The 25,085-nt window shown below is 39.3% G+C and overlaps 1 protein-coding gene across 2 annotated transcripts; it reads right to left on the bottom strand.

Annotated features, from left to right (window-relative positions):
• Nucleotides 1-307: 307 nt before the first annotated feature.
• On the bottom strand, nucleotides 308-25,065 carry rbl2 (RB transcriptional corepressor like 2). Of its 2 annotated transcripts, XM_062961844.1 has the most exons (22): nucleotides 24,703-25,065; nucleotides 22,513-22,643; nucleotides 20,714-20,914; nucleotides 19,632-19,696; nucleotides 15,903-16,031; nucleotides 15,332-15,492; nucleotides 15,181-15,245; nucleotides 13,939-14,125; nucleotides 13,195-13,361; nucleotides 12,719-12,828; nucleotides 12,310-12,413; nucleotides 11,916-12,053; nucleotides 11,641-11,805; nucleotides 10,985-11,096; nucleotides 9,246-9,521; nucleotides 7,668-7,936; nucleotides 5,860-6,036; nucleotides 5,679-5,750; nucleotides 5,335-5,437; nucleotides 4,702-4,913; nucleotides 3,076-3,240; nucleotides 308-1,579 (listed from the first exon to the last, which is right to left on the bottom strand). In XM_062961844.1, exons 1-22 carry the CDS (start codon nucleotides 24,982-24,984, stop codon nucleotides 1,406-1,408), a joined length of 3,465 nt encoding a protein of 1,154 aa, XP_062817914.1. In that variant the 5' UTR covers nucleotides 24,985-25,065; the 3' UTR covers nucleotides 308-1,405. The 2 variants fall into 2 exon arrangements, with proteins under 2 accessions (XP_062817914.1, XP_062817915.1); XM_062961845.1 differs by lacking the exon at nucleotides 22,513-22,643 and having other exon boundaries at nucleotides 20,714-20,772; nucleotides 24,703-25,064.
• Between the last annotated feature and the right edge of the window lie 20 nt (nucleotides 25,066-25,085).

Raw genomic sequence — 25,085 nt, 5'->3', positions numbered from 1 at the left:
AGACTGTGGTGGAGGCTCCTTCTTTGGAGGCTTTTAAGCAGAGGCTGGATGGCCATCTGTCGGGGATGCTTTGAATGCGATTTCCTGCTTCTTAGCGGGGGGTTGGACTAGAGGGCCCATGCGGTCTCTTCCAACTCTACTGTTCTATTATTCTATAACATATATGCTGATTCTAGCTTTTAGAAAAGTGAACTAAAAAGCTTCGCAAAACAGGAAAAGGCAAGGTGCAGGAGCCAAGTTCCTCCCCCAGAGGCCCATAAAGGTGCCACCGCCCCACAAAAAAATCCAGGAGTGGCTACAAGTCTGCTTTCGGTTTTGTAAATGCTTTTTTACATTTCTTTTTTCAAGGCGGAGACAAGTACAAAGGTTTAAAAAGCAGGGGAAACTGATCCCGCGCCCTAGAAATGAATGCACACGAGTTCAACATCACCACTGTGGACAATAAATACGATTCAAGCCATTTAACACAACTTGTATCTCACGGTTCTGACTATTTAAAATATATATACATGTATATACGTAAAAGTGCCATTACAGAGTAGCCAAACTCTAATACGCATTTTAGAATCGTTGAATTGCTACTCTCTGCATAAGAGTGGGTTTAAAACATTGCACAGCTAAAACAATAGAAATCAGAAAGAGATATTAGAGATATCTTCTCCCCGTAACTTTACCATAATTGTGTGACAGGCACATTAAATAAAACAATAGAAACAATATTATAGCTATTTCAAGTGTAGCCTTATCTATTGTGTTGTTCCAATTGTGCCGTGAGATTTTCCCGGCTTATAAACGGGCACAGGACCCATTTCCTGGAACAAATAGTAACATCACGACATTGGTTCTATTCTTGTGGATATCCCTCCAAAGGCGGCCAATTCCAAGCATTACACTGATAATAGCTTTAAAAACAGCTTTAAAAACATTATTTTAGGGAGTATTAATGAAAGGATACTCGTCGTCGGTTCTTTACGGGATGAAATGTTGATTGGTTATTTCTGCCCAATAAATTAAAAAATGCCAGAGTAAGAAACTATGGCTCGCTCAAAGGAGGAGTGAGGAAAATAGCTGGTGCTTAGGAAGTAGTCTCTGCGAACCAAGCCTTGTCAAGACGGCACCCTGAAAGATGGCAGGTGCAAGTAGGATGGGCTCAAAGGCTTCTGTCGGCCACAGAAAGTGCCTCAAAGGATTACTGTCCGTTCATCACTCCTGGACGAACATCAGATTGTGAAGAACAGAGAACTCAGGTTTGTCTACATTTACAGGCGTGGGCAAACTTCGGCCCTCCGGGTGTTTTGGACTTCAACTCCCACAATTCCTAGCAGCCTACTGGCTGCTAGGAATTGTGGGAGTTGAAGTCTAAAACACCCGGAGGCCGAAGTTTGCCCACGCCTGGTCTACAAAGTCAGTGGGAGCCCCTGTCATTGGCCACGTCTTGCAGTCGACGCAGGAGGGCAGTGTGGTTTTCCGGGCACATCCGCTTGGCCGGTGACTCATCGGCCCCTTCTTCCAAAACAATCCCTCTCTTCTTCGGCGAAGTTTCTCCTGTTCTAATCATACTGTTAATCTCTTGAAGCCTCTGCAACATATGAGTGAGAAAAGCCGTGGTCACCGCTGCGCTCTGTTCAAAATAGCCCTCAACCTTCAATACAAAAATGCTCGCGAACCTGTTTTATAGCACAGCCCCAAGATAATGGCTCTCTGGGCAATAGAAAGGTGCATGTTGTTGTTGTTGTTGTTATTATTATTATTATTATTATTACATGCATTTATACCCCGTCCTTCTCCCCGAGGGGACTCGGAGCGGCTTACATTCTGCCACGAGGGCCAGCAACAAATATACTATAAAACAAAACATTTAAAACATGATAAAAAAATATACAAAAATTAAACCGCTGCAAGGCAGCGATGTTGCACCATACTCAGTCATTCAATACTGCTACAATTACAGATTTGCGACCCGATTACATCAGACAATGAGCTTATTCGCTGAATGCCTGGGCGCAGAGCCAAGTTTTTAGTTTTCTTCTAAATCACAGGAGGGATGGGGTTTGCCGGATATCGCTGGGGAGGGAGTTCCACAGCCGAGGAGCCACCACCGAGAAGGCCCTGTCCCTCGTCCCCACCAGCCGCGCCTGCGAGGCAGGTGGGATCGAGAGCAGGGCCTCCCCGGAAGATCTTAAGGTTCTAACGGGCTCATAGGAGGAGATACGTTCGGATAGATAGGCAGGACCAGAACCGTTTAGGGCTTTGTAGGTCAAAACCAGCACTTTGAATTGGGCTCGGTAGCATATCGGCAGCCAGTGGAGCCGATGGAGCATATCTTGATGGTGGCTCAAATGCATGGCATCAGCTCTATTCGATTTGGATTAAAAGCCTTTCAAGTGTTAGTCTGCTCACAGGCTTTATTTAGTAAGAATAAATATCTTGCCAGTATGGTGACAGTCTGGAAAGGTGCCCCTATTCTGAATTTATTTATGTATTTTATTTATTAGCTACATTTATATCCCGCCCTTCTCACCCCGAAGGGGACTCAGGGCGGCTAACAAGTTATATTTACATACAATATATTATATTATTAACATAGCACAATATAAGCATTATGTATTACTATATTGTACTATAACTCTATATTGTAATATTATTAGTAATATTACATGTAATATGAATATACAATTATAATAGTGAATTATTATTATTATTATTATTATTATTATGACAAAAACACCCACTTCTTTCTTTACAAAAGGAAAAGACATGCTATTTACAGCTTGAGCCTACATTTATATGGATAGTCCACTTGCTCCTAAATTGGTGTGCCTTTGGAAAGCTGTTGCTGTGTGCCTTCCAAGCAATTTCTTACAGGGTTTGCCTTAGGGGAGCCATATCACAGGGGTGGCATCAGTCAAAAGGACATATAAAAACAATACATATTAAAATAATCAATCCATTCTTTTGAAAAATCATGATGCTATGGCTCTGGAAAAGAGAGAAATTCAGACAGTATATCCCAGCAGTTGACTCTTCCATCAAAACCTCTCTTGGCAGAAGAGTTCAGCTACCTGCTCTTCTTACCTTTGATGGGCTGCTGCTGAAATAGTAGAATATTTTCTCCCTCGGAGACAGTGCCGACTCGTTTTTGTGAGGCGAGATGTAGATTTTGTGGTTCTGCGACAGCTGTATCCTGCGCGGGGATCCACTTCTGACAAAAGGATAGGGAGACAAGGGCGGCGCTTCACCCTGTCGAAGAAGAAAGGCAACACAGCGTTAATTCGCATCGACAGAAGGAAGCGCCTGTGGTGCAACAAACCAAAAAGAGAAAGCAGATACTCTAGCAAATGGTTCTGTGAATATTTCAGTGTCTGCACCAGGAAAGCTGATGCAACTTACAGAAAAGCCCTCCACATTTAGGGCACAGGACTCCCGTTAAAGTGAAAAACTGCCTGTAAAGAAATTAATTTGTTTTTTACTGGAGAGAACACTTCTCAAGATAATATTATAACTTCTAGCAGAACTGTGTATGATCAACTTATACACATAATTACAATGGAGAACATAAAGATTCATAGAGAAATTTTTGGTTTTCTGTTATGATTGCAGGAAGTTGGCCATAAAGTCAGAGAAAACATTGTAAAATGCAAATAACACCATGTAAAAAAATTTGAAAAAAAATCTGTTCCTGGTTTGAAAGTGTTCATTTCCTGTTTAATTGTGTGCAACTTACTTTGAAAGTACCGTATATACTCGAGTATAAGCCGACCCGAATATAAGCCGAAGCACCTAATTTTACCACAAAAACTGGGAAAACTTATTGACTCGAGTATAAGACGAGGGTGGGAAATGCAGCAGCTATGGGTCAATTTCAAAAATAAAAATAGATATTAATAAAATTGCATTATTTGAGGCATCAGTAGGTTAAATGTTTTGAATATTTATATAAAACTGTAATTTAAGATAAGACTTTAATAAGATAAGAATGTCCAACTCTGAATACCTATATACTCAAGTATAAGCCGACCTAAATAGAAGCTAGCCAGGACCCTCACTCGAGTATAAGCCGAGGGGAGCTTTTTCAGCCCTAAAAAAGGGCTGAAAAACTAGGCTTATACTTGAGTATATACAGTAGTTGCTCTATTCCAGAAACTTTGTTTTTGTGGCTCCCACAAAGTATGTTGAATTGGTCGAAATTCAATGAGATACTCATTGAAAAACTATAAAAAATGTGCTGCAGGATGTCCCTCCTGCAAAGGTAAAGTATTTGCAGTTCAATAACCTTTTCCCATGTTTTGATGATAGAACCACAATTAGGAAATGACATTTATAACCCAGAGAGAAAAATCGTGTTACATGGTGCAAATGTAGGAGGGACAACAATATTTTATTACATGTTAAGACTGAGATGACACAATGACTGAATAGCATTATTCCAACTGAAACTACTTTCAGTACAAAAGCAAATCAGGTAAGAAGAAAGAAAGGCTACTCACTCTGGTATGTTATGTGGTTTTTGGATTGTATGGCTGTGTACTAGCAGTGTTTTCTCCTGACGTTTCGCCTGTATCTGTGGTTGACATGCCCACCACAGCTGCAGACGAAAGGTCAGGAGAAAATGCTGCTAGAACATGGCTGTACAGCCCAGAAACTATACAACACTTAAGTGAATCTGGCTGTGGAAGCCTTCGACAATACATCGCTACTCACTGTGTTGCTTGAGGAGTACTTCAGAGCAAAGTCTTTGATTCGGTCGGTGTAGACGTTGTTGTAGAACCTGATCAGGTCCCCACGCTCTTCCTCTTCCTCCTCCTCACTTTTGGCCCCAATGAGGCGCGTCGGAGTCGGGGGAGCACTGCTGGGCTGCGGTACTGGGAGGGTGCTGCTGGATCGCATCATCACAGGGCTGGAATCTCTGCTTGCTATGGGAGCGCAATCGAGAGACTTGTTAATCCTGCTGAGCAACCGTATAACACATTTTGTTGGCAGAACAGTCCAGCACCGCAACCCATTAACCCACATCCTGTACTTCTTTCCCATTTTCCTCTCTTCCTGCTTGTACCTCTTTAACTGCCTTCATCCAGTGCTCTTTGTCTCCTCCATCGCTTATGTCAGGCATGGGCAAACTCTGGTCCTCCCTCCATGTGTTTGGACTCCAACTCCCACAATTCCTAACAGTCTAAAACATCTGGAAGAAGGGCCAAAGTTTGCCCATGTCTGCCTTATGCATTCACAATCTTTCCAACTTGGAACTGTTCTCCTTATTCCTTACCGGGCTCACCAGCATACACACACACAAAAAGGCCTTTCAAATTGGCAATAATAATATTATAACAAACTTACTTCTATCCTTATTTTTCTCCGTGGGGGAATTTTGCTGGTTGTTGCTTTCAGCGTTGCCTGAATACCTTCGTCTTCTGCCTTTTATCAAGACGCTACGATATACCTTCAATAAAACAAAAAATATATTACTGAAGAATTACTCTCTGGTCCAAGATCAATTAATGTTTTCATTGTTTAATTGTTGCTCTTGATGACTTTGGAATTAAGGGGCTTTGCACAACACCCATTGAGTGAAATAACTCTAATCATAAAATTGTCTATATAAATGTATAGGGCACTGCCATTTGAAATAAAATGTTCAATAAATCACATGAATGAATACATTTTCAACCCGGTTCCCTTACATGGCTCTTAGCTTGGGGCTGGGTCCGATAAAAACGCATGATGTTCTGAAATGACGTGTCTTCTTTTGTAACCTAGAACGCAAGAGAAGAACCAATTTGACGGTAAATGTTAGCCCTTTTTTGAATGAATACATTTCTTATCTTTCAAGCTATGTAGTTAGTTAGCCCTTTTAAGCTTTACCTTCGATATGATATATATTGCACACATCAACAACTGATCTAAATGCCGGTCCATCATGAGGTCAGAGCACTGTACCAATGAGAACTCAAAACAGGTCCAGATTTTCTTCCTCAGCTCATCGGAAATATCCAGCTTGAGACAGAGGTCTCGCAGCCGGACACTCGCTAAGTGGAACACCTACAGGAAGTAAACGGCAGGATTAAAACTAACCTATGGATAGTTTTTAAAAAAACTGTGCTTATTATGTCAAATATACATCTTAGACACCATTCCACCATGTTTCCTTTGTCATTATAACAATTTAATATATAATACTAATATTATGCTATACTAATATAATATATTGTATATACATATAATATTGATAATAATGTAATACAGTATAATAATAATACACTATTAAAATTGTATATTATATATTACATGGGGCTGTGGCGCAGGCTGTTGAGCAACCAGCTGCAGCCAGCTGCAACAAATCACTCTGACCAAGAGGTCATGAGTTCGAGGCCAGCTCGGAGCCCCGCGTTTATCTTGTCTTTGTTCTATGTTAAGACATTGAATGTTTGCCTTATATGTGTAATGTGATCTGCCCTGAGTCCCCTTCGGGGTGAGAAGGGCGGAATATAAATACTGTAAATAAATAAATAAATAATATTGCTGTATAGTGGTATAGTACAATATAGTATTATAATGTTAATATTGTGCTATGCTAGTAATATAATATATTGTATGTACATATAACTTTTAAGCCACCCTGAATCCCCTTCGGGGTGGGAAGGGCGGGATATAAATGTCGCAATTAAATAAATAAATAAAAATAAACTGAAAAGAAGGGACACAGCTCCATCACGCCTAGAGCCAGAAGCAGATGAAAGGACTTCCCCCAAACCTAACTGCCACTGCTCTGGTCTTGAAGGGAGAGAAGCAGCCACAATTCCATCATGCCTAAACCCAAAAGCAGTTGAAAAGTCCCCTGCCTCCCCCAACCGCCACTGCTCTGTATTTGGAAGACAGAAGAGGGAGCCACAGTTCCATCCTGTTAGGCACAGAAGCAGATGCATTGCTCTCTCTCCTTCCCAAATATAACCGACCTTGCTTTAGAGCAGTGGTTCTCAACCTTTGGGTCCCCAGGTGTTTTGACCTACAACTCCCAGAAATCCCAGCCAGTTTACTAACAGTTAGGATTTCTGGGAGTTGAAGGCTAAAACATCTGGGGACCCATAGGTTGAGACCCACTGCTTTAGATAATAAGGGACAGGAACAGTTCTACCATCCCCAGGCCCTTCCTTCATCCCAACTGCCACTGCCCTGAACATGTAAACATGTACTTGTAAAGTGCCATATACAATGATAAATATATGGTGATTATTTAAAATGATCCTGTGTATCTAGTTGGGCTATTCTCATGTAGGGTGCCAGGCCAAAGAAGCCTGACTTGAGAGGATGGGATGTTTACTATGTAAGGCAAGGCAGTCATGAAATAACAACAACAACAACTTAATTTTTGTATCCCGCCTCCATCTCCCCGAAGGGACTCGGGGTGGCTCACATGGAGACAAGCCCAACAACAACATAAGTTAAATCACAGATACAAAAAAAATTTAAAACATTGTAACAATATAAAATAACATAAAACACATCAGCAAAATTTAAAACTTGGACAATAATAACTGAATATTCAGAAGTTAAAATTATATATTTCAAGCATATTGTCTGCATCTCCTTTTTGACTATCTCCTGATCTTAAAAGCCAAGGGCGTGTTTGAACTTTAAACTAGTGGTGGCCGTGAACATCCACGTTGACGTACCTTTCTAAAAAAGAGCATGAGCGAGCCAGTTTTACGGGATTTGATGCCGCTGCCCGCTTGCGGTTTCTGCCGCTGTTCTCCAGGAACAGGAATCTGCTGGAACTGGCCTGGTAAGTGCAGGGATGTGCTGGTCATCTGTTGAGGGCTCAGGGTCCCGGCGAGAGTCTGGGCACTGAGAGGAGGGATGGAGCTGGGAAGCGGCTGTGCCTGACCGCTCACGTTCACTTGGACTGGGATGAACGTTATTCCTCCATTTTCATTGGCAATTCCTGTAGGAATGAATGGAAAGGATCAAATTCAGCCCCAAAGGCTCCACCTGTGCATATTTAACTTCAATAAAGAAAAAGAACGGAATTGATTGGGTTGCTGTGAGTTTTCTGGGCTGTAGTTTCCAACAGACCTCACACAACCTCTGAGGATGCCTGCCATAGATGTTGGTGAAATGTCAGGAGAAAATGCTTCTGGAACATGGCCATACAGCCCAGAAAACTCACAGTAACCCAGTGATTCTGGCCATGAAAGCCTTCAACAACAAACGGAATGACTCTTTCAGGCTGCTTGCATACTGGAAAGCCTTGATATGAGTGACAGAACTGCAGTATTTACTGACTTACAGTCCATTTTTTTAATTAAAAAATTGCCTTTAAGGGATCTCTAGGTCCTCCAATTTGACTCTTCAGCCATGCTGAAGTATTGAGAGATTTCTAGAGAGAATACCTCTACAAATCTCTAGGTCCTCCAAAGGGAATCTATGGTCAGCTTCTAGCAGACTATCTAGATGCTAGTCACGCTTGAAGACCTAGAAATTTCTAGAGTGGTGTTCTCTCAAAGAGAAAAATAGCAATTTCTTTTTTATTGCAGTGTTTCACATTCAATAGAGTCTCATATACCTAACCCCGGCAAATACGGAGGGTTTTATTGTCTTCTTACTCCTTCACATTCTAAGCAGAACAAAACCTATCAAAATATATTCTGTCTTGAATGAATGAGCTGCTCTTGTGCCTATAGACAACTGCTGCATGTCGAATGTTGCTGCTGTTGTTTGAAGTGGCTTTGATCTATGATGAGAACTCAAAGAGTCCCAATTATCAACAGACCTGCTCAGGTCTTGTAAATGAAGAGAGCTCTGGTTTCCTTGAAGGAACCAATCCACCTGGAATGTGTTTTATGTTATAGTGCAAAGAATCATAAAGGCATCATATCAACACCTTCTTGCTTCAATATTCACTTTTCACTTGCCATTTCCCACCTTTTGGGGCCCATATTCCTACATCCCTCAACTGGGAGCCATGCCATCACACATGAAAACATATCTTCACACCAAATCATTGGCCAACACACATTTTGGTGCCTCACATGTTAGCCCTGTTACTGGTCATATTTGACACGCTGATTGGCACCAGCTTCCCCCTATCAGCTGTAGATTTGGAGATACGGATGCCATCACTCATAGAAAACCATGATAACCATATCTAAGAAACTAGAGCTAATGTGGTCTATCCAATGCAATTTTCTGAATCAGAGACCCAAATAACTCTAAAAAAGCAGTTGTTGGACTGTGATACCCATCTCCCTTACCTTGAACTGGTATCGTAACTGTCTGCCCATTATTTGCGGTGACGGTTGCTGTGGCAACTGTCACCAAGGTCTGCCCAGGCACAGGAGTGACAGGTATGGACTCTGGGGAGACTGTCTGGACTGGCATCGCGCTGATCACCGGCTGCTGGGAGACCCTTACAGGAGTCCGACTGCCCTCCGCGGGAGTGTCGTTGTCCACAAAAAGCCTTCTCCTGGTCGGGTTACTTGTTGGAGAGCCGTATCTCTCGTAGAGGGTGGTTGGAGAAGATGGGACGCCTGCAATGAAAGAGGAGTGGACGTATATGTTTCATATTAAAGGCTAATTCTACCCAGGAGTCCAAAGAATCAGATTATTTACAGAGAAGATGTAATGTATTGTATTTCTTCAATTATAAGATGAGCACCCCTCCAAGCCCTGTATAAACATCTCTCAAAATAGGGTGCATTTCAGAACTGCAGGTGTATCTTACATATTCTTGGTGTTGGTACTGCAATCAATGGCATCTTATAATTGAAAAAATGTGGTAATAAAAAAAACCCTGAATATCCTTTCCTGTGGTAACAGCTGATATTCATGTCAGACAATCCATCCACAGTTATTTTCTTTAGTGTGGTAATTACCATTTGCTACCACAAAGGGGTAGTGAAGGGTTTTACCTGTTTATTTTTTGATCCTATTCATGTTTAATTCTATTTTCATGTTTGTATTTTTTAGGTTTTAAATGATATTGTATTGGTTTTAGCATGAGCCGCTTTGAGTCCTTTTTAACAGAGGTAGATCAGGATACAAATAATAATATTTACCATGTCAAAACACTGAGACAAGACACCCCTTGTGCTCTGCTGTAAATTTATATACTACTAAAAAAGGAGCGCCGGTGGTGAAGTGTGTTAAAGCAACTGAGCTGCTGAACTTGCAGACCAAAAGGTCCCAGGTTCAAATCCCGGGAGCGGCTTGAGCGCCCGCTGTTGCTCCAGCTTCTGCCAACCTAGCAGTTCAAAAACATGCCAATGTGAGTAGATCAATAGGTCCCGCTCCGGCGGGAAGTTAACGGCACTCCATGCAGTCATGCTGGCCACATGACCTTGGAGGTGTCTACGGACAATGCTGGCTCTTCGGTTTAGAAATGGAGATGAGCACCAACCCCCAGAGTTAGACATGACTGGACTTAACGTCAGGGGAAACCTTTACCTTAAAAAAGTAGAAGCGGTGGTGCAATGGGTTAAACCCTTGTGCCAGCTGTACTGCTGACCTGAAGTTTGCCAGTTCAAATCTGCGAGATGGGGTGAGCTCCCATCTGTCAATTCTAGCTTGCGGGGACATGAGAGAAGCCTCCCAGCAACCCATCTGGATGTCCCCTGGGCAACGTCTCTGTAGGCGGCCAATTATCTCACACCAGAAGCGACTTGCAATATGTACTCAAATCACTTCTGACATGATATAAGAAACAAAAAAATTAATGCACAACATGTATCATACAAAATCAATAGGAACTTTCTACACAATTTTTGTTTCCTTCTCAATTTGTCCCCAGATTAATCCAATTTAGAAAAAGAAGTGATGGTTCTTGTAGACAATTCAAACCCAGAGGGCTTTAAAAAAAACCCCAAGTATTGAAGAAGCTATTATTATATTTTAAAGCTTTTTCTATACCTTTCCACTTTGGAATTATATATTCAATTTAACATTTCCTTTAAACAAATAACCCTTCATCTTCTCTAGATATATTTATTCTTACTCTTTCCCAGTGCGCCAGATTCAGCACGAACTTCATTCAGCCTCCTTGGGGTTAACGGGGAGCCTGCCATGCTGTTTCCATTGGACCTCTCAAAATACTGACACGGGATTACCTAGAAACATGACCAAAATTCACAATGTTTTAATAACAGCAAATCATACTTATACTTTGGATCAGACGTTAAAATGGGCCTGATTTGAGCTTGTTTATTCTTTTGGCCCCAGTGCTCTTTAGATTCATCATAATGGCCCACTTACTGTGGTTGTGTCCCAATTTGAACAGCTGCTTATAAAACGTGATCCTCAAACCATGGCCTTTATCTAGAATTCACTATGGGTCAAAGATAATCAGACCTGTCTGTCTACATGTAAAACTAATCTTGGTTAACTTCAAGCCTTTTAACGCAATAGTAGCTGACCATGGAATGAGGTATTTTAGGTGCTGATTACTTTAAGGTCCCTTTTACATTGCTTCTTGATATCAATGAAGCATCGTAAATACAGGACCACAGGTTCCATAATTTCACACATTTACATATAAGATAGATTAGCAAGGTCGGGACTCAGCCAGATGTTGTTTTACTTGAAAACCTCTTAAAACCACCCAGAATGAATTACTAATGACTGAAAAAACAATTAGATAAGCCACATTTTTACCTCCTCGCAGGTTGGAACCTTATTATCGTTTTCTCTGATTTTTTCCCACAGCGGAGACTCCTCTTTCCATGCCAAACTCTCTAGAATTTGCTCCTCGATGTGATTGAGGTGCTTCACTACTTCTCGGCAAAGACCATCCTCGGCTCTGATAAGAATCTCTATCACCTGCAACAAACATTGCAAGTTTTAATTTTGAGCACATATGGCTTTAACGTATGTGTTAATAAATATGCTCAATATCAGCACAATAAAGCGGACTGCCAAAAAGAACCGACCTTATAAAAGTGAAAGGCAGGGACATCGAATATGTCAGTGATGAAGGGGAAACTATCAGCTGCCTTGTAGGAGTAAATGATGATCTCAAGGCAACAGGCCATGAGAGACCGGTGAAACACATCATGCTCCAGGATTGCCTAAGATGAAAAGGATGATAGTAACAAGCAAAGTTCATCTGAAATAATCTTCTTGATAGATAATCATGCAAGTAGTCTGAAACTAGGAATAGAAAATTAGCAAGCCACACTCAAGATTATTCTGTGTTATCCTTGTGCCTTGAGCCACAAGGAGAGGCAGGTAAGAAATAAATTATTATTATTATTATTATTATTATTATTATTATTATTATTATTATTTTAAAATATTTGGAACACTTAAGATGAATTTACTTACAGACAAGTCAACGTCCCCTAGCCTCTTCTTTTCTTGCTCAATGACAGATTCCAATACTTTGTAGTAAAGTACTTCAGCAAGATGAAAGTGTTTCCCAACAATATCTGCAATGATTATAATACATCCAAGTAAACATTAATTGTCCACATTAAGGATAGAAGTATCACAGCAATTAAAATGAGAGACAGATTGAGCAGGGCAGGTTACACTAAATTCATAAAGTTTGTTTTCTCTGATTTCAGCTACTATTGATAAACCCTCTGAAACTGCTGCTTGAATGTACAATGACAAACTAAACTGCATTGTGTATTTATAGAGCTATCAATTTCCATCACAGCACTCAGTATCCAATGCCCTAATTGTTCAGGCCCAGGTACTAACCTAAGAATTGGACAAAATCTAGTTTTACCTTTGGAAAAACTATCAGGATCTCCTTGGGACTGGGTCTTCTGACAATAAATTTCATACATTTCCTTCACTCTATTGGAAATGGACAGAGAAGGGTCCCTGGAGCACGACCTGACAAGGAAAAAATGAATAATAAAATAATGGGCATATCCAAATGAAAGAAAAGAATAATACAGCACTGATTTTTAACCTAAGCCTCTTTCCTAGAAACACCGAGAAAGGAGACTGAAACCTTCATGTCCGGTTTTACAAGTTGACCTCATATTATCATTTTACTGTTTCCATGTAAAATGATTTCACCAAATCACACAGTATATTAAATGCAGATACTATTCCATGTGCATTTTTAATCCTAGAAATATTTCCAATAAAGTATCCCCTCAAAAACAGAGTGTACATTTCACTGTGCAACCCACATATATTCCAAATTCATAGTATTTTCTATTACAAGCTGTGAGGGAATGAATCCTTACTGACCTGAAAATTTGTTCCAGGTTTTCACTGGGTGCATTCTTCAAACCGGTCAGCATTGTATGAAGCCGAGTCAAGTTGTAGGTGGCTATGGAAATGGGGCTCACACAAGCTTCCCTCTCTTTTATGTACTTCCGTCCAGTAAGAGGCGTAGATATTCTGAAGGATTTCGCCTAACCAAAAAGCAATGCGGAAGAGGTCTCAAAAACTGAAAATAATACTACTTGTTACTGTAACGTAACAGCAACTCTTTAGCATCAACACTTCTTGTCTGCAGTTTGGTCGATTAAGGATAGCAGTTGCCTACTTGAGGGGAAAATATATTAATAGATGATCTGAATTGTTGATCAATACAGAGAGGCTTGTCACTGAGGCTTCAAACCAATGTATTAACACCGTATGATCAAGAAAATACTCTCCCATCTTTAATTGCCAGATTAGAAAAAAGAAATCACTCTCCCTTGACATCATGAAGGTAAGGATTAATTTTCAATGACCTACAACAGGAATGGGCAAACTTGGGCACTCCAGGTGTTTTGGACTTCAGTTCCCACAATTCCTAGCAGTTGTTAGGAATTGTGGGAGCTTGAGTCCAAAACAGCTGGAGGGCCCAAGTTTGCTCATGTCTGACTAAACTTAAATGCCAGACCTCAGATAAAATTCTGGCAACTTCTGATTTTCGGCACTGCTACAAAGGAGGCAGGATAGTTCAAGTGCTAAACTATGAAACAAACCATACACTGTACTCACTCGTTCAAAATGCTCCTGAAGGTTGTGTTTCACCTGTACCCTTTCAGCTGTTTCCACTCCGGAGGTTGTGTTCAAACACCTCCGCAGGGTTCCTATTTCCTCATCGGCATCCTCCCCAAGAAATATCCGCTCGTCTAGGTTTCCAACGGACAGAATGTACTCCTCGTAGGCCTTATTGATGTTCTTTCTTCAACACCAGAAGGGTGGGTGGATTGGGGAGTTGGGAGGGGGGGGGGAACAGAAGAGGAACATCTTGAATATTCTTGAAACAATATTATTTTAAAAAATATGGTTAAACTTGGATCTTGACTGTAAATTAGGCTTCAAAGGAGAAAGTACCACCAAACAGAAGACTCATTCCCTACATCTTTACACAATAGATGGCTCTCAGTGGGTAAACACCAAGGAAGCCTCTCTGCCCTTTCAAATACAGTAGAGTCTCACTTATCCAAGCCTCGCTTATCCAAGCTTCTGGATTATCCAAGCGGTTTTTGTAGTTAATGTTTTCAATATATCGTGATATTTTGGTGCTAAATTCGTAAATACAGTAATTACAACATAACATTACTTCGTATTGAACTGCTTTTTCTGTCAAATGTGTTGTAAAACATGAAGTTTTGGTGCTTAATTTGTAAAATCAGAACCTAATTTGATGTTTAATAGGCTTTTCCTTAATCCCTCCTTATTATCCAAGATATTCGCTTATCCAAGCTTCTGCTGGCCCGTTTAGTTTGGATAAGTGAGACTCTACTGTAGCAATGTTCTGTATCACTCCCAGGCTGTTTAGTGCTTCAAATGTTGCCACAAACGCTCTGCATTCAAAGCGGAAGCGTATCGGCAGCCAATAAAATTCCCTTAAGACCAGCATTATATTTTGTCTATATACCCAGCTGTTGCCTTTTGCTCAGTTATGACTTTCCTGTCAGATGCCATGAATTAACAAGATTGAAAAATTGAAATTGAGGATCTCAAGTAACAGTGGTGCTAGTTTTCTTAATTTTTAAAAATTAAATGTGGATTCATTGTACACATAGGCCGTAAATGGGATAACAGACATGGTAGTACATTTGAAGCAGTTTGAAGAATCAAATGGTTTGCAAAAGGCATGGATTTGCATCAGATGAAATGAATTCCAGCACTAAGAGAAGCAACCTCATAATAAAATAAAGAGATAAAGAGCTCTGGGAAGTCTAAAATAATTACATTTCAATATTATAGATGCTACTGCTCTGCAATACTTACAAACTTTCTCCAAAATTTCCAGGATCCAGAAAACCAGCCAGGTTTTCTTCTTTTCCTTTTAGAATCTAGAAGGAAGAAGAATCAACGTTAAGTGCAACGGAACAGTCTCAAATGATATGTGAAATGTATCTTTAAACATTCGTTTTCATACCTTTTTCTCAAAAAGTCTTCTCACATAAGGCTTCCAGAAATGCTCTTTGATCCCCTTTGCCTCCAAGAGCAAACCATCATGTAAGGAGCAGAGCTTTTCTATGATGCAGGGCGGTTCAGACAACAGCTTAAAATCCTTGCTCTGAAAATCCTCAGGCAGCCCTAGCAAGTTGAAAGATGGAGAGAAGTCTAAATTTAACACGTTAAAAGGTAAACTCTATGTATTCCTCCATTTAAAAGAAAAATACAACAAATCCCTATCAACAAAATCAAGGCCTCTGTGCTTTGTGTGAGTACACAGTGCAATTTCCCAGTTTATAGAATGATTTGGGGGTCCTTTTTTAGGGATAAAGGCATTTTTTTCCATATGGTCTAGTATGGTTTTTAAAAGCAAAGTTAAAGAGATAGATATAGAGAAAAAGCAACAGGTGAATAACCCTCTTTGTATTTATTTATTTTTCTTTTAAAAACAGGTATATCTTTACAGGCTACACTGAGCCTTCCAGTGCAATATCTTGTTATGTTATAATCAAAAGGTATTTTCAACATAAACATACTTATTTTCAACATACCTTTGAAACTAGGATTCAGAAGGTCCTTATGATTTGGGCACTGCAGGGAATTCGCATAGACTAAATCCAGGACACACAGCAAGAGATGGTAGGAATTGACCAAGTCATCGCTGATCATGGGGAAATTGCCTGTGAGATTACAATCAGGGTTTGGATTACATTTAAGATCCAGGAAAAATTGAAAGGTACACTAGAGAGTCAAAATATGGAGGCAGTCCTGAAGAAGCATGTCCCATTGACTGTTATTTCATTTGTGTAAGTTTGCAACACTGAAAGCTGTTTTGGAGAAATGTGTATAAATTTGACACATGATGATCTTTGGACTCCAACTGCTAATAAAGTTATATAAAGGGTAAACTGAACATAACATAAACAGCCTTTTTTCTATGGTAGCATCGTAATTATGGAAGGAAAGGTCATGCTGGCTCTGCCCTTACTGAGTTTGCAAAAGCCATATCTGTATGATTGTGCTTTAAGTTTGTTCCCATGTATTTTAATATTTGATATATGCTTTATGCAATGTATTATGATGTATTTTAACTAAGTTGTGCCTCACCTTGAGCTGTAAGGAGAAGTAGGTAATAAACAACAACAACAACGCCAGCCCTTGTCTTTTACAATGGCTTTTTAAATATTTTTTTTCTTGTTGCATTTTTATCCTACGATTTTATTTTACATTGCTGTGTGGACCATGACAGTGATACTTTTCAAAAAATAAATGTTATTAAGTAATTTTGTATTAGCACAAAAAAGTTTTGGATACATATAAAAACAATTTGTAGCCAATACAACATACAACATAAAAACCTAACTAAACTATATTATAACTAAATTAACAAGGGAAACATGGAGACTTATAAATATACCTTCACAATTTGTGGATATCATTAACTAGTTAATTAACTTCCTCAAAGTAAGAGGGTTAACAATCTTTTTAGATCAAACATATCCCTACTATTTTTCAAAAGTTAGTACATATTGTATCTCCGTATGTTGCCTCAAAAAATGAATAGCCATATCCCAATTAAGTTTAACACTGATTTATCCTTGATCAACTGCCAGGAAGAAGCAGCCTGTAATGAAAGGACCAAGGTATGGACATCTTCGGCCCATCCTCTATTCAGATATCAGCCAGGAAGCCAATGCTTTAAATCAAGAAACAGCTTCCTAAGACCTACAAAGACATTTGCAGGAACACCTCAGCAACCAAGAGTCCAAAAGTGGCAGGCTAAAGCCAGGTACCTCAAACCATGGCTGATACTGGATGAGAAACTCCCCCCTGTGCACACAGAAAACTGGGCGACTTGGAAGGCACTGAACAGACTGCTCTCTGGCACCACAAGATGCAGATCCAAACTTAGGAAATGAGGCTGCAAAGTGGAGTCTGCGACATGCGAGTGTGGAAAAGAGAAAATGCGGTCTGAGCCCTGCCACAAGCACAATGGAGGGCCTTCTCACAGTGACACCAGAGGCACTCCAAGTGGCCAGCTTCTGGTCAAAGGAAACCTAGTATAATGCCAAGTTTTTAACTTTGTGTTTTTTAAATACATTATAACTGTATTTATATCAATTTGCTTCTGACATGATAAATAAATATCCTTGATCGACACTATCAATTGATCAATTTATTTCAAATTATATATTTTCACCATCAAGTCTTCTTGTGTTGGTACTATACTCTTTCCATCTCTAAGTATACAATAGAATTATTAGTAATAGGTTAAAACAGAGTTTATTAATGAGCCACAATATTTTCAACTTCTGGTTATTCTTCATTCCAAATTAATTATTTGTTCTCCAGACACATAAACAGTAAAAAGAAAACTACTGAATGTTGCACCCCAGCCAGAATGCACCCTGCCCTCAACAACAACCAGGAAACTAAAAGTAATAGTAAAACAGTTTATTTATAAAAACACATATAAAAAGGAAAAATTGCCATAGTAAATAGAAAAGGAAAAATCCAAGAGGTAATGAGGAAAAACAGTCAAACAAGTAGTAAGCCAGATCAAACTGGCAATAGGAAAACAATCCAAAGGTAATAATCCAAACAGTTCAAAGCTGAGAGCAAATCCAGAGAAACAAGGGCCAAAACATGAACATAAATCCAGAACCAGACTATAAAAACTTCTTATACTAGGCATCCAAACTCTTGAACTAAGACATGAACTGGAAACAAGGCTTGAAATCCTCACTGTTAAACAACATTGCCTGATCTGACTCTATCAAAAGCCATCTTTTCATTTAAGGATCACAGGACATGAAATCATGGCATGAAATCATGCTGCTGGCATCTGCTTTGCCGCTTCAAGGTCTCATGAAAAACTTCATTCTCACAGTCCCGTATCTTGTGTTGCTAAGGAACGATTAAGGCAAAGGATCATATCCCTATCCTCCAATGCCAGCCGACTTAAAAGCTGTTTCCCTCTCCAGCCCTTTTTCACTGGAAAACCCATCAGTTATCACAACTATCCCATCTTCAGCATCTTCAGCTGCTAGCTGAACTACAACATTGAAGCTGCTACAAATAGAGTTCCTCAAATCTAGAGACCAGACCCACACAAAGATAACTCTATAAATATTTAACATTTTAAAAACAAAATAAATTGTTAACCAGCAATAGCATTTCTAATCTTGTGCTATTTACCCTGCGCTAGCCTTACCATCTACATTAGGAAGCAACCTCATGCACCACAAGCAGAAAGCAATACATCTCCAAAACAAAAGTTGCTATTCTTTAAGCTGGGAGGCCTGTCATATAGACAAGCCCAAACTTGTCCTCGAATTGCGGTTGCCATGATAAACCCAGCATAAACCTCAAGCAACAGAGCAAACAAGGTCTTGCTTCCTCTCATTCTATATAAAAGAAATGAAGTCCCTGCATATGACAATAGCACAAGCCACCTCTCTCCTGTTGAAGTCTTGCATATTTTATGGTTAGCAGATCATGAGTGCCATCAACAATAATATACAAAACCACTATAATATTGCCAATAGATTCACATTGAGGCAAATACAGAAAACAGCAGCTCTCTAACATGACCTAACAAATACTCATAGAAAGTTATTGAAGACGGGCTTCTGCCCTACTAACTGATTGCTTGCATTTTTTTCTCTCCTTTCTTGACATTTTAAAAGTTGAAAACTCTTTTAAGTTAGTATTAGGATTTAATGTATCAACTTTTTTTTTTTACTTTTAACTGATAGGGTTTTAGATGTATCTTGTTTGAAGTTATTGGGTTCTATGCTAAGCTATGCTATGCTAAGAGGAAAAAGGGATCTAAATGAAATAAAATACTTAATAAATCAACACGGCAGAAAAAATTGGAGATATCAACTCTGCAGTTAAATCCTTCTTTTTGGAGGAAGTATATAATCACATTCTGAAACTTATAATTCTAGCCAAACTTGCTTTCATCTAACTTTCACCATACACATACAGCGCATGAGTATTTCTTCATTTAAAATACTTATATCCTGCCTTAAATGAAAGCATTTAAATAAAATCAATTGGAGCAATTCAAAACAATTAAAAACAGCAAGGATAATTAATGCTTGTATGAGTCTCATATAAGGGGTTGGTTTAACCTTTGGTTTGCTAGTAAATCTGAATTACTGTGTCGCAAAATGATGCATATTTGAAAAGCGTGTCACCAACATGAAATATTTGGAAAGCTCAGTTATAGATGAACACTACAAAAGAAGTCTTGACTGAATGGCAATACTTACCTTTCGCATAAACAAACAGCACCCAGCAAAACTGGAAAACCTCAGAGACTGTGCAAGGCTGCCTCCTTTTCAGTAAAGAAGCCATACAAAGAGATAAATGCATTATATTTTTATTAATACAGAAAAATACATCAAAATACATTCCAATTTCCATAAGAAATCCAGTCAGATACATTGAGAACTGTGTATGGAGGTGACACACATTGTTCTGCTTATTCTTTCCATTATATCCTTGGAAACCTCTGACTCAGGAGAAAAATGAGTCACTCTTGTGTCTATTATAGCTCCTCCTTTGTGAAACAGGACAAGGACACTGGACACAAGCAATGGACTATTACATTTAATTTTTAAAACACATATTAATCCATATTCAATGAAACAAAATAACATCATACAAACAAAGACACTTACAAAGGAATTAATTACATCAAACACAAAAAAATGCATTTTTCCTTGATATAAAACACTAATCTACAGCAGCTAACAAAATTAAGTCAAACCAATGCACAAAATGTACAAAAGAAAGCAAAACTAAAATACAAACTTAAAAACCAATCTACTAATATAACTAATCTGACTGATTCTTTTTTTGTTCGGAATAGTCTACTCTTTTTAAAGAATGTTATATAATCACATTTCTACCCTTAATTATAAATTACTAGCTCATACATCCCACAATTAGTCAATTTCCCCATCTTATATTAATTCATAAATCCCCAATTTCTCTTGAAATTTGGCAGATACTTCTCCTCTATCAGCCTAATGAATTTATCAATTTTATTTATTTCATAAATCTTCACTGGCCATTGTGATAATCAAGTGAAAGACAAGCCTAGAGAGATATTTGGAAGTCGAAGGATAAAAAAGGGATTAATAGGCAAAGCAAGAAAGGAACAGGATTATTTTCTATCATTGCTGTAAAAAAGCTTCAAAATATATTTACTTTTAGTAGATTTCAATGAAGCTAGCATGTGATTAACTTCTACGTGATTACATTAGGAGACAGATATTTGAAAAACACAACAAAACCCATCTTACTATGGAGTAAGATACCTTAAAGTCTTAATGTAATGCATCTGTACCTTTGTTTCCTTCCTCTCTGCTGGCGGGGAGGGTCGTCCTGAGGGTACTTGAAAATGTCCTGAAAAATGGGTTCATACTTCTTAAAAATTACAGCAGAAACGGTAAAGTTCCTTTCTAATCTTGTGGTACGTTCTCTGAATTGGGAGGGTAGGTTTGCCATATCTTCCCACTTCTTCATCTTGTTAAAAAACTCTATCAAACTGAAGACATTTAGAGGGGTCAGAAGTTGCACCGCCATATGAAATGTCAATATCCTAAGCAGATTAGTAATGTATGCCAGAAGGAGAAATGTATCAGAAATCTTATTACTTGTGATGTCTAGCTAGAGCAGATCTACCAAATAATTTTCTGAATGGCAAGTCAATACTTATACAAACCCTTCTGAAGAAACATGTAAGAAATCGTACTACTTGTTATGTCTAATAGAGCAGAGTCATCAAATAAATTTCTGAATGGCTTGCTGAGATTTATATAAACCTACTGATTTAACAGGTTTACTCTAGTTGGGACTAACAATTGTATTTAGGCCAATGTCAAGAATGTAATGTTCCTTCTATATCAAGCTTCATGCATCTTGAGTACTATTCATTCACTGAACCTTTTACCTGTTTAGTAATTTGATACTGCTTTCCCTTGCAGTGTGTTATTTTTGCTTCCGGTCAATCAGATAATGCTATAGGATGTTTTTCTGTATGCAATTTCTACACTGACAAGGTAATGGATACATTATATCCTGGGAACTTTGGAAAAAAAATCTACTTTAAAAAGGAGTGCAACATATTACAGTGTCCTTGCTACTTTAAAGAATGTGATATAAAATGTCACTGTCTGAGACAAAAACGCAAACTACCACTATGCTGGTCAACATTTGGTCTGGGTTTGCACAACAACAAAAAAAGATATAGCAGCAAATTCCTGGAATTATAGAGTTAGGATCTAGATCTATAATAAGTCTTAAAAGGGACAATAAATCTACCAAATAATACTGTACAGATCATTAAAATAGTACAATCCAATCTTAGACTTAGCAACAAGTTCATAAGGAATGGAGAAAGTAGATGTCTAATGCCCCTGGTTGGTCTTTATTTGAATTGAGGTAAGAGCCATTTCACTAATAGATTCGCTCCCAGGATTGTATAGTATTGAACCGTAGCAGTTAAAGTGGTGTCAAACTGCATTAAATCTACAGTGTACACCAGGCACGGGCAAAATTCGGCCCTCCAGGTGTTTTGGACTTCAACTCCTACTGGCTGTTAGAAACTGTGGAAGTTGAAGTCCAAAACACTTGGAGGGCTGAAATTTGTCCATGCCTGGTGTAGAGGGACCCTCTCTTAAGGGAATTTGTCTCTGTATTGAGTCACTATTTGATTCAATTGGTGTACAGTACTTTACTTTGGTTTCGATTAACCAACATGATTCCTGCCAAGGCCTGTTTAATCAAAAGGTTAACAAAATTAAGTCACCTTTCATTACAAAACTATCATTGCCCATAATAAAGGAAGCTGGTGTGCTTATTATTGCTTGGTACACTGCACACAAATAGGAATTAATTCAATCTATCTGTCAGGAAAGAAAAACATATCCATGTTACATTGCAAAAACAAAAAACCAAAGCAATTTCAAATATTATGATTAGCAGTTTATTCCCAGCTGTAAAAGAATGCATTTAGAGTTCACACAATGGTTTTATCGGTTACTATGAACATTCACACATCTATATCAAAAAGCAACATTTCTGCAATCAAGGCAGCAATCTTTCTCATTTTTTCCAATTCTGTTACTTATAGAGAGAAATTACCTTTGCCCCGAGCAGCGTAATATCCTTATTAAAGATACATAGTTCCCTTCAACAGTTCCTCTGCTAACTGTTGGGACAGCTTTTCGGCAAGCCACGTATAAGGCACATGCTAGCCAATGGAGGTCATTTCCCTATAATTTTTTTACAAAAAGAAAAAGAAGAAGAAGCTAACACATCTTTTAAGTCATCTAAGGAAGTGGAGTCCAGGAAGTCCAGGAATGTTTATGGTAGGCATTTCTTTTGAACAGTCTGAAAGCTGTCCCTGGAGTCCCCTATCTCTTTAACCTGGAGGTGTACACAATAAAGCACGTAACGGGAAGATGTAAACAATAAAGGAAGCCCCAAATAGGACTGCCTTAGGAAACTACTTGAAGACGCACATCAATAACCCCAAATATAAACAGGGTACCTGTTACTAACAACCCATGTCCTGCCCCAGACCAAGAGGATCCTTCCTCAACAAGATAAAGGTTGCTAAGCGAAATAAGGGAGAGGGATCCTGACTCTTTCAGGAAGTGGGCATTTCAGGAGGTGTTGCTTGTTATCTGGTTTCATATCAAGTAACATCCTCATCAAGATAAACATATTGTTTATTTATTGCTATAATTATTATTAAATCTGAGCAGGTCCAGTTCCTTTAATATTTGTATAAAAGAGGGGATTTAGGTTCCTAACAGTTCCTAACAGGGATCCTAACAGTTGGTAAACTGGCAGGGATTTTTGGGAGTTGTAGGCCAAAACACCTGGGGACCCAAAAGTTGAGAACCACAGCTTTAAGGCTTGTATAGAAGAGGGAATTTAACAACAACAGGACTCCTATTTCTTCAATGTTTGTCTAGAAGAGGGAATTTAATAATAACAGTAACAACAACAGGGCTCCTGTTCCTTAAAGATTTGTATAGAAGAGGAAACAGGGCTTTGTTCCTTTAAGGCAGTGGTTCTCAAACTGTGGGTCACCAGGTGTTTTGTCCTACAACTCCCAGAAATCCCAGCCGGTTTACCAGCTGTTAGGGTTTTTGGGAGTTGGAAGGCCAAAACATTGCTTTAAGGTTTGTATAGAAGAAAAGATCCAATATCAGCAACAGCAACAATAAGGCTCCTGTTCCTTAAAGTTTGTATAGAAGCGGGGAGTTAATAATAATAATAATAATAATAATAATAATAATACAGTAGAGTCTCACTTATCCAAGCCTCGCTTATTCAAGCCTCTGGATAATACAAGCCATTTTTGTAGTCAATGTTTTCAATATATTGTGATATTTTGGTGTTAAATTCGTAAATACAGTAATTCCAACATAACATTACTGCGTATTGAACTACTTTTTCTGTCAAATTTGTTGTATAACATGAAGTTTTGGTGCTTAATTTGTAAAATCATAGCCTAATTTGATGTTTAATAGGCGTTTCCTGAATCCCTTCTTATTATCCAAGATATTTGCTTATCCAAGCTTCTGTCGGCTCGTTTAGCTTGGATAAGTGAGACTCTACTGTAACCACAACAGGACTCCTGTTTTTTTTAAGATTTGTATAGAAGAGGGGATCCAATATCAACAACAACAACACGGCTCCTGTTCCATATGGTTTGCATAGAAGGGGGGAGTAAATACAGTAGAGTTAAATGGGCTGGCAGAAGCTTGGATAAGCGAATATCTTGGATAATAAGGAGGGATTAAGGAAAAGCCTATTAAACATCAAATTAGGTTATGATTTTACAAATAAAGCATCAAAACATCATGTTTTACAACAAATTTGACAGAAAAAGTAGTTCAATACGCAGTAATGTTATGTTGGAATTACTGTATTTATAAATTTAGCACCAAAATATCACAATATATTGAAAACATTGACTACAAAAATGGCTTGGATAATCCAGAGGCTTGGATAAGCAAAGCTTGGATAAGTGAGACTCTACTGTAATAGTAATAACAACAATAGGACTCATGTTTCTTTAAGGAAGGTTTCCATAGAAGAGGGAATACAATGTCAACAAGGCTACTGTTCCTTTAAAGTTTGTATGGGAGGGGATCTAAATGTCAATAACAATAGACCTCCCTCAACCAGCCTGACCCCGCCCTCTTTAATAAGCCCCGCCCCTCGGCCGGTCTTGCCACAGAGACGAAGGCCCCGCCCCTCTAGCATAAACCACGCCCCCTCCGACGCGAAGCCCCGCTCCTCAGCGCTCCCTCCCACCTCCAGAGTGTAGTTCCTCCTCATGCTTTGGAAGCTGAGCCAGGCCTCAGCCCGGGCCCTCTCGTCCATGTTGAGGCTGCTGCAGAGCTCCTCGTAGCGCTGCCGGGTGTCGCCGTCGTCCTCCGCCTCTTCCTCCTCCTCGTTGTCCTTCTCCTCCTCCTCCGGCGCCTCCGCCGCTCCCTCGCCGCCTCCTCCTTCGCCGTCGTCTCCGCCGCCCAACATGGTGTTGACCGAGGGGCGTCGTGAGGGGAAGGCGCTCGCGCACTGGCGCCCACCGCGCATGCGCCGCTGGAAAGGAGGCTGTGTTTTTTTTTCTTCCTCCGCGTTCGAATCTAAACACCTCACCCCTCCGTCCTCTGCGTCCTCCGTTCCTTTGATTGGAT

This window comes from Anolis carolinensis, unplaced genomic scaffold (genome assembly GCF_035594765.1).
Source record: "Anolis carolinensis isolate JA03-04 unplaced genomic scaffold, rAnoCar3.1.pri scaffold_9, whole genome shotgun sequence".
Lineage (NCBI taxonomy): Eukaryota > Metazoa > Chordata > Lepidosauria > Squamata > Dactyloidae > Anolis > Anolis carolinensis.
The sequence above is the reverse complement of the archived record's forward strand: the minus strand, read 5'-3'. Positions and strand labels throughout refer to the sequence as shown.

What these genes read in the sequence shown, in the direction of transcription:
- rbl2 (XM_062961844.1), bottom strand. Translation starts at nt 24,984, where the DNA reads ATGCGCGGTGGGCGCCAGTGCGCGAGCGCCTTCCCCTCACGACGCCCC. An exon ending in GCTGTTTGTTTATGCGAAAG is followed by an intron (nt 16,032 to 19,631) that starts GTAAGTATTGCC and finishes GTAATCTCACAG; the next exon opens with GCAATTTCCCCATGATCAGC. An exon ending in TCAGCAGCAGCCCATCAAAG is followed by an intron (nt 1,580 to 3,075) that starts GTAAGAAGAGCA and finishes CATATGTTGCAG; the next exon opens with AGGCTTCAAGAGATTAACAG.